The 15,775-nt window shown below is 37.6% G+C and overlaps 1 protein-coding gene across 1 annotated transcript in view; it reads right to left on the bottom strand.

Annotated features, from left to right (window-relative positions):
- pof1b (POF1B actin binding protein) overlaps positions 1-15,775 on the bottom strand; it is a 33,156-nt gene that overhangs the window by 4,426 nt on the left and 12,955 nt on the right. The window contains exons 3-10 of the mRNA XM_077197019.1: positions 10,571-10,779; positions 10,013-10,046; positions 9,483-9,563; positions 7,605-7,697; positions 6,097-6,210; positions 4,740-4,892; positions 3,930-4,049; positions 1,456-1,584 (exon numbers count right to left, since the gene is read on the bottom strand). Of these exons, the coding sequence (XP_077053134.1) occupies positions 1,456-1,584; positions 3,930-4,049; positions 4,740-4,892; positions 6,097-6,210; positions 7,605-7,697; positions 9,483-9,563; positions 10,013-10,046; positions 10,571-10,779 (933 nt within the window). The remainder of the gene's footprint in view (positions 1-1,455; positions 1,585-3,929; positions 4,050-4,739; positions 4,893-6,096; positions 6,211-7,604; positions 7,698-9,482; positions 9,564-10,012; positions 10,047-10,570; positions 10,780-15,775) is intronic.

Raw genomic sequence — 15,775 nt, 5'->3', positions numbered from 1 at the left:
ATATTTCTAGTTTGCGGGAGTCCCGCGAATCGTTTTATTCTCCCTGCAACGCGCACACACACAGAGAGTGCATTGCCGCTCGCACTCGCCATCAAATCTAGTCCCGCGCCGCACTCTTTTGCATTGGGAGTGCACATCTCTAGATCAAGGGCCCGGCCCGAGGATAGTGACGGGAAATATCGGCCCGCAAGTTCGGGCTCGGCCAGAGAATGAGACGCATTCTCATCCTTTGGCGTCATATAGGTGACGCCATATGACATTTCGTCGAAATCTTACGCACATGGCATCCTTTAGCGTCAATATAACACGCACTGTTATGGGTAGGTTTAGGTCTGGGGTAGGGTACGGTTATGACGCCTTGGGATCTGCGTCTCATATTCACGCTAAAGGATGCCATGTGCCTTGGATTTAGACGAGCGTCACCTGTATGACGCCTTGGGTTCTGCGTCTCATATTGATGCTAAAGGATGCCATGTGCGTAAGATTTCAACGAAATGTCCAAAGCGTCCCACATGTATGACGCCAAAGGATGAGAACGGGCTGGAATAAGCTCTACTTCCTTTGCGACTGACGTATCGATCTTGCCGAATCAGGTACTCAAGATGGCGGAAGACAAGTTTTAGAATTGAGTGACGTCAGTGAGGAGACGTTGGTGACATCATCTGATATTCATGTACTAGCGCTTTTCTAGGTACTCAGCGCACCTCTTCCAGCAAGAACCTGGTTTGTTTTTTCTGTTGTGTATTTTTATACTGTTATGTAAAGCACATTGGTCAGCTTGCCGGTATAAATTGTGCTATATAAATAAATTTTAACTTGACTTGACTCTTATGTAATGGTACGGGTAAAACCTGGAACCACTCGTTTGGAGAGAAAATTTTAATTTTTGCATAATAGATCCCTTTTAAGTCAGGTTTAACTTAAAATTGCTCCTGAGGCATTTCTAGAATGACAGACTGCATATTTACATAGCATGAAGAAAATGAAATGGTTCAAAGAGGAGCAATAGCCTTGAGGACAGACAGCTGTCCTCACAGGAATAAATTAATCACAGGAATAAATTACATTTTAAAATATATTAAACCAGAAAATAATAGACAGCAATAGCTGTCAGAGCAATAGCCTTGTGGACAGAGCTCCGACAAATCCGACAGTGATGTGCCTCAGGCGACCTGAGTTCGAGTCCCGACTCGATCCGGTCTCATCTACACTGTCCTATCTAATAATAAATGCATAAAAGGTCAAAAATAAGGACTGCCTCAACTCATTGAGCTTTATGTTTTTCCAGCAGGTTTCCAAGATGTCAAATTTCAGCTCAAGGAAATATTGGGAAAATGTCGCATCACATGGCAGATCTGATGACAAACGCATTGTGTGCTTGTTTAAAAACAACAGATGCTGTTGTCAATGCTGACAGAGCATTTTATGTCTGTATGAGGGCGTATGTTGACGTACCTCCTCCTGGTGTTTGATGACGATTTCATGTTTCTCCAGTTTGTTCAGGAGCTCAGTGATGCGCAGTTCCAGGGTGCTGTCAGAGGTGTGTGTTACGGTGCGCTCGGTCTGGATTTTTATAAGCTGAGACTGGAAAAGAAGAAATATACATCAAAATAGGGTTAGGGATAGTTCTGACTAGATGGGATGCATTTGAAGGATTCTACACTAACATTCATAAGTTTGGGGTCAGTAAGATTTTTTATAAATGTTTTTAAAGAAATCAATTTTATTCAGCAAAGAGGCATTAAATTGATCAAAACAGTGATAGTGAAGACATTTCTACATGTTCTAAAATCTTTCCGTTTCAAATAAATGCTTTATATTTAGCAAAGTATCCTGAAAACAAATATATCATGGTTTCCACAAAAATATTGGTATCAGATATGATGATAATTAATGTTTCTTAAGCACCATATCAGCATTTTAGAATGATTTCATGATCCTTATGTGACACTGAAGACTGGAGTAATGATGCTAAAAATTCACCTTTAAATCACAGGAATAAATTACTTTTTTAAAATATATTAAACCAGAAAATAATCATTTTAAATTGTAATAATATTTAACAATATTACAGTTTTTACTGTAATCTTGATCAAATAAAAGCAGTTTTGTTGAACATAAGATAATTTTAAAAAAAAACATTTTAAAAATCTATTTGACCCCAACCTTTTGAACAGTGGTGTATATTAATGATGACCCAAATTGTTTATCAATCATACACAGCCTACATTTTGACTAATTAACTATATTACTGAATTAAATTGTCCGTCACTTAATATTTATTGAACATCTGAGTCTTTATCATTCTAGTCATTTTATAAAAGCATTTTAGGATGCTTATAAAAGCAATAAACAGCTTTTCAATACTTAAGTGGGTTTTACCTAAAAACATAATTTAATACATTCAGGGTTCCCACTCTTTCATATGAACACCAGATTCAAGGACTTTCAAGCTCTTTTTAAAAGCACCTTTTACTTTCTATCAAACACAATAAAGGTGGGTTTGTTACTGCCAATCTGGACACTATCAAAGACCTACTGTAACGGTGTCTATCAGTACTGCAGTTAGTTAAGGCATATACTGACAACTAAGATCAAACTTAAGGGGCATATGACTTTAAAATACATTGAGGAGAGAGCTCTGGTAGAGTGTACGAGTGAGAGAGCGAGCGAGCGAGTTTGTCAATTAAATGAAATTGAAATGGACAAGGTAATTGTTAGATATTTAAAAAATATTCAAAATAGTGTACATGATATATGCAGGGTTTTTTTTAAAATCAATTTTAAGTCTTTTAAGACCTTTAAGACATGCACAAATAAAATTAATTGGGGGAGATCAGAGTTTATGCAACATCCTAAACCATAAAAACATGACTATAAAAACAAGGACTTAAACAACTTTTCAGTTCAAATAATACAAGGTTTGACGAAAAACAAATATTTATAAATATATACCTCACATTTCAACCCATTTTATAAGAAAAGGGGTGAGACAAAATTATAAATGATTATACATATAAAGTTAAAATACAATACCATATAAATATTATATTCGAAATACCTTATTATTCCACATTTTTTGAAAGCACATTAGCTTCTTATCAATCCACTAGTTAACATTTACAACACTGTGTGTAAGCTGTGTAAAAATATGAGTCTATATCTTCTGACCCAATGAATGAAAATGCAAATTCAATCTCTGAAATGCTACTTTTCCACTTGTGGAACAGCAGAAATATAGCAGTTACTCCGGTTACCTTGGTAAACTTGCTATTTTATAAACACTCCTTCGCTTATAAACACTAATTTATTAGGCATTATTTGTTGGAAATTTGATTCAACGATTTTATGTAGCTCAATACTGTGCCAAGTGTCACTGAATTTCCCTGATGTTAAGCTAGTTTAATATCTTCATGCGTTTATGATGCAGAGCTGCTGCGCATGATCACGATCCATGCGCTCACAACGCTTTTTTTCAGGTTTTTCCCACTCCCACTCTCTCCCCAAACAGAAGTGCTGTTCCTTCTGGCGTTGGCTGTGTATAAAGGCCATTTTCTGTAATAGCACCATGCTACTCACAAAATTTAGTTTAGGTTTAATTCAAGCACTTTCAAGCCCCTATGTTTGTTTTCACACACTTTCCAGTCCTTGAATCCATGTGTCTGAAATTCAAGAGTACACACTTATAAATAATTAGATAGAGTAAAAGAGCTAGTCGAGAGTGAGGAGTGGGAGGGAAGCAGAAAAGACTGTTGAGGAACCAAGACGATTCAGCTATATAAATAAGCCTCTGATCGTACTGATAGGGTAGATCATTTGAACATGCTCTTTGTTAATAAAATATAATTTCAAGTACTTTCAAGCAGCATGGGAACCCTGTACATTGAGTACAAATTCATCAACTTTTTGTTTGTTTCTTCCTTATTTACCCGCAGGTTCTGGAGCTCTCTGTCCTTCTCTACCCGTAGATCATTCAGCATCCGTTCATAATCTCTAGACAGCTCCTGTGTTTTGATTTGGACAGTGGAACTACTGCACTGCCCTGTCATCTGCGGAAGAGATACCAGTTAATGCAGACAAACATAAAAAAGAAGACATGAGGGAAAGGAAGACAAAAACAACAACCCTAGAATCAATGATTTCCACAGTATAATGTCTACTTTCCTATTATATGTCTACATCCTAACTACAAGACTGCTAATTATATAGTAAATAATGCTAAGTAAATACTGAAACATAATATTATAGCATGTATAGTTAGGACCAGCCAGTCTACAAAGAAGAATTTATATTTTTATGCAGTGTCAATTGAGTGATGAGTTTAAAGGTCCATGAACAATGTTTCTCTTGTGTTGTCTTTGCGGCGCACTTCACTGCACACACACATGCAGTGTGACCAGTGTAGTTTGCTCTACACACGATTGACTGGTTCTTTTATTGAAAACTTTAGTGAATCGCACCGTCAGAGCGTCATTTTCACTTATATCTGATAGTAAATTAACTGTTCTTGTGAGTCGTGTGTTATGTGTATAATAAAGGTTTTTAACTAGGCTTAGATGCACTTTCACAGCTGGTGTTTATAATAAATGATATTTAAATAATAATAAAAAACATATATAATAGGGCTGGGCAATGATTAATCGCATCCAAAATAAAAGTTTGTGTTTACATAATATATGTGAGTGAATGGTGTATAATTATCAAACAGAATTTTGATGAAGTCCCTGAGGTTTGCCCACCTTCTTCCTGAGCAGCTCATTCTCCTGCTCCAGGGCCCTCTTGCTGCCCTCCAGCTCTTTGATGCGGAAGTCTTTGCTGGGGTCTTTGCTCTGGAAGGTCAGTAGCTGACTTTCTAGAGAACGCTGGGCATTGTTACTTTCCCTCACAGCCGCCTAAGAGAAAACAGAAATGAAAGATCTGAGATAGATATCAAATAACATGCACAGATTGTTAGTTGTCATCATTAAAGGGGTCATGACAAGTTTTTTTCACAAAACACAAAACAAATATAAGTGTGGACCCTCTGTCTGAAATGATACATTTTAAGGGCAGTGTAGAGAGCGTCATCGATTATAATGGGTTCTATCTGCCTGTGATGCGACGCAACACTCCAGTGTATCCAGTGTAGGCAGATGTCAGTCGTTAGGCGACTCAATGCCAGTGGGTGGGGCCTATGGTGCGATGATGTAAAACTGTTCGTCAATGTCTTGCCCTGGAGACAGACATATGCATATTATGCATATGTGTATTTGACTTAATTAAAGGGGACCTATTATGCCCCTTTTTACAAGATATATATATTACAAGAATATAAGTCACTCAAGTGTCCCCAGAATGGATCTGTGAAGTTTTAGCTCAAAATACCCCACAAGCCATTTATACCATGTTGTAAATGACCATTTTTGAGTGGAAATAAAAACATGCTATTTTCATGCATGAATCTTTAAATGCAAATGAGTTGCTTCTCCCCACCCAGCTTTCCAGAAGAGGAAGGAGCCTTTACATCAGGTGCATCAGATACTCTGCCAAAAACTAAAACATCTGTTTGGTTTTGATTAACATCTTTATCGCGGTCACGCTCACGTGACATTGCAGTTCTTCATCATCATGAAAGTTTATTATCTGCATGTGTTTTAAAGCCATATCAGCCTAAACTTCTGATATATGGTTTTCTGAGCGCACACATCCGAAGCTCGTCACAGAAAGCTGGATGTCAGACGGAGCGTCCCGTGAGAATTAAACTAAATTCTCTTTTACGTCTTATTGCGCTTAAACTGTTAAATACACACACGGTTATGTCAAAAACACACAAAGTTCACATAAACACAGTCGGTTATGTCTGTGGATGTAAACAGCAAGAAAAGAAATCACATGTGTGTATTAGATTTGTGTATTAAAGTGACAGCAGCGTAATATACAGTACCTGCTACTATATATGCTGTTAATATGAATCAAACAACAAAAGAAAAACAGAAATTCACTCACTGCTCTTGATTGAACAACTTTAGTAGATTTAATAAGAATACGTTTCTTACTGAAATGCTGCTGTTAAATTGTTGCATTGTGGACAGGAGTGATGAAGAAGTTGTATGGTACCTGCAGTTGTCTGCTTTGCTCGCGCTCCTTCTCCAGGAGTTCCTCATATTTAGAACCTTGAGCAATTCTAAAGCTCAGATCTCTCTCCAGCTCCTCCTTCTCACTCTCCAGATGCTGCAAATGCACACAGTTAATCCAAATGCAAGTTGCAACTAACCATATAATTGTGCATGCTTAGTAAAAATAAAAAAATAGGCTTATAAATTTGTAAATTCAGTAGATGCTAGTCAAATTATATGCTAAAAGGTTATATCTTCAAAAACCCTTCACAAACTACAAAACGGTGGCTCTTATCACTGTCTGGTTATTTAATTAATTTATTTATTTTTGTAATAATGACCATCTTACTGTACATTTCCACACCTTTTAGAGCTAATTACCCTTGCTTACATGTTTTATTAAAAGTAAAACTTTTGGAAGAACAAAGTCAGCCAAGGACAATGATCAAATACATAGTTTAGTGGTCATAACTAGTGCTGCACAAATTATCAAAATAAACTGAATTTGCGATATGGCTTAGTGCGATCTGGTGTTTTCAGTGTTTCAGAGCGAGTCCACATGAAATCATCTCTGCACGTGTTTGAGTTTGGGTCACTCATAACACGCATTTGGGAAGACAACATGCAAACCATCTTCCCAAACTTGTAATGAAACTTTTCAAAAAAGAGAAGCTTTAAAGGCTACCTGTGGTTTACGCCTAAATAAAAGCCTGATGGTTTAATGCTTGAAAATTAAGACAGCAACATATATATTAGTATTAGTAGTTTTACAGTTTGTTTTTTGAAGGTGAAATATTACAATAGTAATAATAATAATAATAATAAACATTATTATTATTAAGTTTGCAATACTTCTTGCTTCAAAAGAACTTCTTGCACACAAAGCTTTATTATAAGCAATTATCTTTTTGAGTGGATAATTAGTGAAAACTCAGACACTGACGTAGTTGCTGTCTTCAGTAGCTGTTGGCTGCTCCATTTTGGCTTACCAACTGAAAAGATGCTGCATGTATTTGTGATGACCTTGTGTTGGTTCATGTTTAAATCAGCAGAAGCTTTGTTCAGTCAAACAGGAAATTACCTCTTGCTATACCAACAAAGCAGGTTGGCCTTTTGTGATATTATTTTGGTATACTGTATCACAATCTGAATTTGTATTTGCAGAAGTAAGGTGCATATTATTATGAACTTTCCATGAATATGAACTTTTGTAATTTTCTCATGTATAAACGAAGAACTATATAAAAAAAATTGTTTTACCTTTAACAAAATAATGCTAATATAATGTTAAAGGGCTGGGGGCTGTTGTGTAGCGGTTACATCATACCATTGAATCTGTGTATACACACACCACACCTTGAAAAACACCTTGAAAGGTCAGCTGAAAGCTGGATTGTAAAGAATACGCACGCCCACGAGGCAAAACCTGATATGTTTCATCATCACATCTACTGCTTCTGCAGGGCAGGAAGCTGTCGGTTGGTTTAGTAGTAGAATAATCGCACTCACCCTCAGATCATCCTGCATACGCACTAGTTCCTCTCGCAGACTGCTGAACGTGGCCATCAACAGACGCATGGTCTTATCAGCCGTCACACGAGTCTAGATGAGGGAAAGAAAGACATTTACTTTGTGTCTGAAACTACTGCCAACTAAAGTGCTTCATATGTATTGACTCTTATATTATATTATATTTAGTGCTGTCAAATTGATTAATTGTGATTAATCCGCAGCTAACATAACCGTTTTTGTTTACATAATATATGTGTGAATCTACAAACTATATTGCCAAAAGTTGTGGGATGTCTGCCTTTACAAGCACATGAACTTTAATGACATCCCATTCTTTAATCTGTTGGGTTTAATATGGAGTTGGCCCACCCTTTGCAGCTAAAACAGCTTCAACTCTTCTGAAAAGGTTTCCACAAGGTTTAGGAGTGTGTTTATTGGAATTTTTGACCATTCTTCTAGAAGTACATTTGTGAGATCAGGCACTGGTGTTGGATGAGAAGGCCTGGCTCTCAGTCTCTGCTCTAATTCATCCCAATGGTGTTCTCTATCGGGTTGAGGTGAGGACTCTGTGCAGGCCAGTCAAGTTCCTCCACACCAAACTCACTCATCCATGTATTTATAGACCTTGCTTTATGCACTGGTGTGCAGTCATGTTGGAACAGGAAGAGGCCAGCCCCAAACTGTTCCCAAAAAGTTGGGAGCATGAAATTGTCCAAAATGTCTTGGTATGTTGAAGCATTAAGAGTTCCTTTCACTGGAACTAAGGGCCCAAACCCTGAAAAACAACCCCACACCATAATCCCCCTTCCACTAAACTTTACTCTTGGCACAATGCAGTCAATCAAGTAGCGTTCTCCTGGCAACCGCCAAACCCAGACTTGTCCATCGGATTGCCAGACAGAAGCGTGATTCGTCACTCCAGAGAACTCGTCTCCACTGATCTAGAGTTCAGTGGCGGTGTGCTTTACATCACTGCATCCAGCGCTTTGCATTGCACCTGGTGATGTACGGCTTGGATGCAGCTGCTCAGCCATGGAAACCCTTCCATGAAGCTCTCGACACACTGTTCTTGAGCTAATCTGAAGGCAACACGAAGTTTGGAGGTCTGTAGCTATTCACTCAGCAGAAAGTTGGCGACTTCTGCGCACTGTGCACCTCAGCATGCGATTTTACATGTGATTTGTAAAATCATCTGTGATTTTACCTGGCGTAACACTTCGCGGCTGAGTTGCTGTTGTTCCCAATTGCTTCCACTTTGTAATAATACCACTAACAGTTGACCGTGGAATATTTAGTAGTGAGGAAATTTCATGAATGGACTTATTGACCATGTGGCAACCTATCATGGTACCACGCTTGAATTCACTGAGATCCTGAGAGTGACCCATTCTTTCACAAATATTTGAGGAGCAGTCTGCATACCTAGGTGCTTGATGTTATACAAGTGTGGCCATGGAAGTGACTGGAACACCTGAATTCAATGATTTGGAGGGGTTTCCCAATACTTTTGGCAATACAGTGCATCTTAAATGATTAATCACATATATTAAAAAAAAATTTAAAGCCCCGTACTGAATTTACAGTTCAAAAAACAGAAAATAAATGTAAGCACATAATCGAATCTAACTTGCTCAAAGTTGACTGAATATCCAAAAATTGACTGAAAATGAAGCAAATATCTCTTTTTATCAGACTCCCAGCTCAGACAATGACTGAGAGGCTACATTGTGCCTGGAGGAACATGTGTTGCTGGGACAGGTTTTATGAGCTAATAATCTGCTGCTGTCAGGAGAGGCGTCTGAGGGTGGGGTGTACTGAGAGGTGGGTGGGGATGACTGGAAGTGGGCAGGGCAGTCGTTCATAATGTGCGCTCACCTGCAGCAGGTAGCGGATCTGTTGCTTAGTCAGTTCAGACACTCCTTTGGGAATGAGACTCTCTATTTCATCTTTGTCCACCTGCAAACACACATACAGACAAACACGTGTTCAACAAGTTCATCATATATATTCTTCGACCAAGAACATTTTCAAACATTTTTTTTATTCCAAAATATCATGAATCATTAATTAATAAATAATGTTTTTGGGAAGTTGCATTATATGATTTTTTTAATATTTTTCTAATATACATTTATTTTCTGATATCAGGACAGTTCTTTCACACTGATATTTTTTTATTTATGCCCCATTGAAAACGTCAAAAAATCATTCTCATAATAGTAGAGGTGTAATAAAGCCACTGTGTGCATATTATAAAGTGCACTTTAAATGTACTTTTGAACAAAAATGGTGGGGGGGGGGGCTGATGGTTAAGAATTAACCATGATTGAAACTTGAAATCATGTATGCAACATGGAAAACTTTTAGCCAACTTCACAGGAACTGAACAATCTGCCACTCCCTACCTTGTAGTCAATGGTGGAGTCCAGAAGGTGTTTCCTGCAGAGGTGGAGAACAATATGAATGAGTCAAAATGACAAAAAAATAAATAAAGGCAGAGGTGTCTAGAGGAGTTGCTGTTCTCACAATCACTTCACAGAACCTCTTAACTTGCCATGAATCACTAGATTGAGCCCTGCTCTTAGACAGCTTTAGACAAGGTGGAGAGGTTTCAGGTTTTTGATCACTACTTTAATGAGTCATTTGAGAAAGTGGCTGCAGATTAGGTGAAGAGATGAGATTTCATTTTGGTCCGAAATAGGTTTTCTCAGTGTTAAGTCATCACTCATCTAGATAGTGTTTGACAGGGTCAATGGCTGTTATCTGCATGCAAATCTTCAATTAAAATACTCCTTTAAGGCACACAGGGAGGAATTCACTAAGACAGACTATGTGAAATGCAATTTGCACATTATATCTCATTATTGTGATTGAAGCATGGCATTTCATGAATTAGCTTGCGAAAATGTACTTATGAAATAACGGTTTTAAAAAGCATTAAAATGCTGAAGGATGTGCTCTACCTTCCCCGGATCTTCGCCACATGCTCGGAGATGCAGGTGTGAATATCGGAGTTCTTGCGGTAAACCTCAGCCAGAAGCTCACCAAAGAAGCGGTTGTCCATCTTGGCGACGGGTTCCACCTCCAATACCTCGGTCTTAATCTCAGAAGAGAAGCCATTGTTCATTTCCCTCAAGTCCACGGCGTACTCATGAATGCTTGAACCTGAATGCTTGAAGGGCAGGATGTGAAGAGAGGATACTCTGAGCATTGGTGCACAACTTTTGTTGAGTTACATGAATTTTTATCAGATGTTATTCTGGAAGTTTAATATTAAACAAATCAGCTACAGGATCAACACTGCTCTTCCTTGACACATGCAAAACATAATGCTTACATAACAGTTAGTATGTCAAAATGGAGGAAACTTTTCAAAGAAGCGAACAAACTCTGCCTATGTCTGCTCAGAAATTAGGGTTAACATTTACGTGTTAGATTTTAGTAATAGATTGTGAGTGATGCATACAACGAAAGACATAATCCAGTCCACACCTCGATGAATAGTAAGTTAAACCCCACACCCATGTGTATCGATCCACATCAGACACTCCTGAGTGACTTCAGAAAACAAAACTACATGCAGGGAATTGAGTGGACAATAAAGGTATAAGGTCTCAGGGGAGCGGAGAAAATGTGGCATATGCACTGAAGCTGTTGATGGAAATATTCTGTCTCTATGCAAACTTTGCATTCTGTACATTGTCATCTGCTAGAAAGCATTAGTAGTAGTAGTGGAGATGCACAAATATGATATCGGCCAATATTACCATTTTCTAATTATCGGCATTGCTCTGATTTTTCAAAGTCAAATTTATTTGCATAGCACTTTTCACAACACACATTGTTCCAAAGCATCTTTGCAGAAAATCATGATGTAAATCTTTAAAATATCTCAAAGCCTTATAGTTACATTTAGAAGAAGCTGGGCGATAATATAGGTAAGCAGTAAGCAATTTTGCTGTATAGTATATATTGCCTGTGCGAGTATCGAGTATACTGTATGTAAACAGATTAAGTTAGACAAGGTTATATATATCCAACTTTATATAAAGTGCTGGGCGAAAATAGTCACATTTTGCAACAATATATATATATATATATATATATACTGTATATATACATGTGGAATATATGTGGAAAGCTACTTTTTAAAATAATTATTGGCCAAATTTTCTATTTTGGTGCATCCATAATTAACAGCGTTAGTTAATAGCGTTTCAGATTGATTGACATTTATGCATTCTAAAAGCTTCAGCAGTGTTTGAGTTTCAAAATGATTGATGGCACAACATATAATGCAAGACAGAGCAGCGGTTTTGTCAATCCTCCAGTAACTTCGAGAACTCGAGGTGTGTCGGAGTGGTCGGGCCAGATTCCACTGATCCGTGAGAGAGAATCACTCAGGGTCTGGTTTCATCCAGAATTATAACTGAACTAACACTACAAAATAATTAAATTTTAATCATCTTGACATAACTAGAAGTCATTTACCAAGTTACCAGGTTTTCAACTTGATTACCAGGTTTTCGACTCAAACTTGTGACCTGTGTTGGTAGCACCATGCTCTACAAGAAAAGCAACTGGAGCAAGTATCCTACAAGTGTTTCTGCTCTGTCCAATGCATTCAGCAAAAAGTGAACGTTTAGCAATGCAGTAGAAGTACTATAAAAAGAGACATTCACCCAGGTGTTTGCAGGGGTCAGCATCTGTTTTGAGAGCACTTATAGAAAGACAAGTGTTTGTGACAGTGGGTGTGTCAGGCCTTGAGAACATTCCACACATTCTGTAGCAGAAAGACCAGCAGTGACGGTGTTAACTGGGTGTGTGGACTCACTACTGAGACTGCTGTGCCGAAACCGGTTTGGAGCTGCAACAACAAAGAGCCGAGCTTGTTAACAGTTGCGCATAATCATATTACTAAACTCCTAATTTTTACAGGATGAGCTGTGCATGAGTGGATGCAGAGTTGTGTTAATTAAAGATTGCGTCTGGGTGTGTTCTTAAAAGATTAGGAAGATAAGAAATCATCAATGATTGAAACGTACTTTGGACATTAGTTACTTTTACCATCTGACAAGTTGCAGCAGGTTCTGCACACAGCAAGCAAGGACACATAATAGAGTTTAGTTCTTCTAGTTTCACTCGGTGACTAGAGGTAGTATCACTAGAATTAGAAGTCCAGCAAACTGCCTCTTAGGTCTATGCATAATCGATAAGAGTGTGCATTTAAAAAAAGGTAACATTTTAGTTTAGGGTCCAATTCTCACTATTAACTAGTTGCTTATCGTGCATATTACTAGGATATTGGCTGTTTATTAGTAGGGGTGGCACGATCCGCTTTTTTTGCCTCCGATACCGATTCCGATACCTGGAACTCAGTATTGGCCGATACCGATTCGATCCAATACTAAAATAATAATTAAAAAAACAGTGCCAAATTACCTAATAAACTGTATCTGTATGCCTCACTGTGGGGAAGAGACTGGGATTATTCTTTTGTTAAAGGCATCAAAGCTTGACTTAAACATTATTTTCCTTACTTTGTAAAACAATACAGACAAAATATATACTATATAATTAAAATACATTTATTTTAAAATTCTAAGCGCAACTTTTTAATGAAGCAGCAACATATGATACATAGATTGGACAGAACAACTAAGGCTATCAATAAACTGCCATTGCGCAAAAGTATTGTAATATGAAAGGCTCCAATTCAGAGCGGCACGAAACCTTATGCGCATCCCGTGCTCAGAATGATGCGCTCGAAGCAACATGGAGTCACGGCGCGCAGCGCGTCGCATTGAAAAGTTAAAAGCACAAAAGTAAGATATACATATATTTCTTTATTTATTCATTAGTTTGAGCCTTTTAAAAGTTTTAAATTTCAGTTAATGTGCGTGTGAAGAGCAATTATATCGCTCTCTACTCCAGTGTTGTGATCACTGAGGTGTTGTGTTGTGATCTAACAGACACCCGGTTGAAAGTAACATGTGAAACTCCAGCACGTTAAAATCCTTTTATGCAAACCATAGACCTTTATCTACAGATCTACAGTATAATAATAGGAACATTGACTCATCTAGGAGAGAGTTTCATCGTGTTGACTGTTTTACCCGAGTGCTGAGAATGACTGACAGCCGCAGCAGAGGGAAGCACTTAGGTGAAGATTAATTTAACGATTTAAATCTGTACCTCACATTAAACTATATGTAATGGCTTCAGAAATCTTGGAATACAGTACACGAAAACATTATAGTGCTTTATAATATTTTTGTGCCTTTTGTGTTGTATAAAATACGTAGGCTATACAATATCGGATCGGATTTGGATGGTCTCGTCTGGCGATACCCAATCCGGTGTTCTGACGATTTGTGCTGCCTTGTCGAAAAATGCTACCGTAGCGCGAATCGATAGCAGAGTCTATCGATTTGTGCTGCCTTCGCAAAAAAATGCTACCCAAGCGCGAATCGATCGCAGAGAATGTTGATTCATTCTCTATTCGAAGTTAAGACTACAGTATACTGTACTGTTTTTATTTTTAAAACGGTGTGAAAAGTAAAAATTATCATCAAATATTCATCTTTGACCTGTCAAAGTTTCCTACAAGTCTCCACAGCAAGGATGCATAGATTTATGGGCGTGGTGAGCACAAAAAAAATTATTCTGCACATGCGCATAACCAGTAAGTAGCACATCTCGATGGGTAGCATGAATCGTCAGAACACCTGTTAATATTGCTAGTATCGGAGCAATACCGATACGGAGTATCGGATCGGAGCACCCCTATTTATTAGTACTTATAAAGCACATATAATTGTCTTATTCTGCATGATCATATTCTACATCCCTTAATCCTACCCAATACCTAAACTTAAATGCTACAAAAACTACTAAGCAGTAAATTAGGAGTTTTATTGAGGCAAAAGTCTTAGTTAATAGAAAATAAAAGTGTGACCAAAAAAACATTATGGGTTGTCAAAGATTTCTAGGAGTGGTTCCAGATCCCCTGAACTCCCTTCTTATATGCAAATTTCATTCAGTTGTACTATTTGTAACCTCGATTTCCACAGCAGGATTGAGCAACTCTGCACAGGAATGCACAGAAAGTGCTTCATTAAGCTGTAATCCTAAAATCAACATTACAGAACGTTCATAAAAAAGATTTTGTATATATATCCCACCATGTTAATAAAGACATGAAAAATACTTAACCTTTATATAAACTGTAGGGTTATAATATATATATATATATATATATATATATATATATAGCAATAGCAACTTTATATATATATATATAGCACAATTAAGACAACACATGTGGACCAAAGTGCTTTACAATGTAACACAGAACACAAAAAGAGAAAAGAACATCACATAGACAACACATATAATACAATTTTCACTGATTAAAAGCTATTGAAAAGAGATGTGTTTTGAGTTGTCTTTTAAAATCCTGCACAGTAGCAGCGTCTTTAATACGTTTAGACAAACTATTCCAAAGTTTAGGCAATGCTGCAGCAAAAGCACAATCTCCTTTTTGATTTCGATGTGTCCAGGGTATTTTGAGTAGCTTCTGAGTCGCTGCTCCCAAACTTCGTCCAGTCTGATATTCAGTTAAAATATCTGAGAGATAGGCCGGTGTGAGTCCATGCAAGGATTTGTTCACCAATAACAGAAGTTTAAAATAAATCCTATACAAAACCGGAAGCCAGTGCAAGGAGATCAGGGTAGAAGTAATCTGCTCACATTTTTTTATCCCCATTAAAAGTCTAGCAAAAGTCTAACTCTGAATTTTGAACTTTTTGTAAACGAGAAATAGATGACTGACTAATTCCCGTATATAACGCATTACAATAGTCAAGTCTGGATGTTATCAAAGTGTGGATCACAGTTTCAAGGCCTTTAAACGTCAAGCATGATTTCATCTTTGCTAGACTGTGTAAGTGAAAGAAACTTGATTTTAAAACGGAGTTTATTTGTTTGTCCAGTTTTAAAGAGCTGTCAATATTCAAACCTAGATTTGGAATTCATGTTTTAACGTGAGGTGACAAAGAGCCTAAGTCTAGCTGTGTTGTACCCCTGGCTCCACTAGAACCGCAAACTATAATATCAGTCTTATCAGTCTGCAGCTTAGTGTCCCTTTACTTTGATGTGAAAATAAC

The sequence above is a fragment of the Siphateles boraxobius genome, unplaced genomic scaffold, assembly GCF_051911475.1.
Source record: "Siphateles boraxobius isolate OS27281-9 unplaced genomic scaffold, OSU_SipBor_1 11, whole genome shotgun sequence".
NCBI lineage: Eukaryota > Metazoa > Chordata > Actinopteri > Cypriniformes > Leuciscidae > Siphateles > Siphateles boraxobius.
The sequence above is the reverse complement of the archived record's forward strand: the minus strand, read 5'-3'. Positions and strand labels throughout refer to the sequence as shown.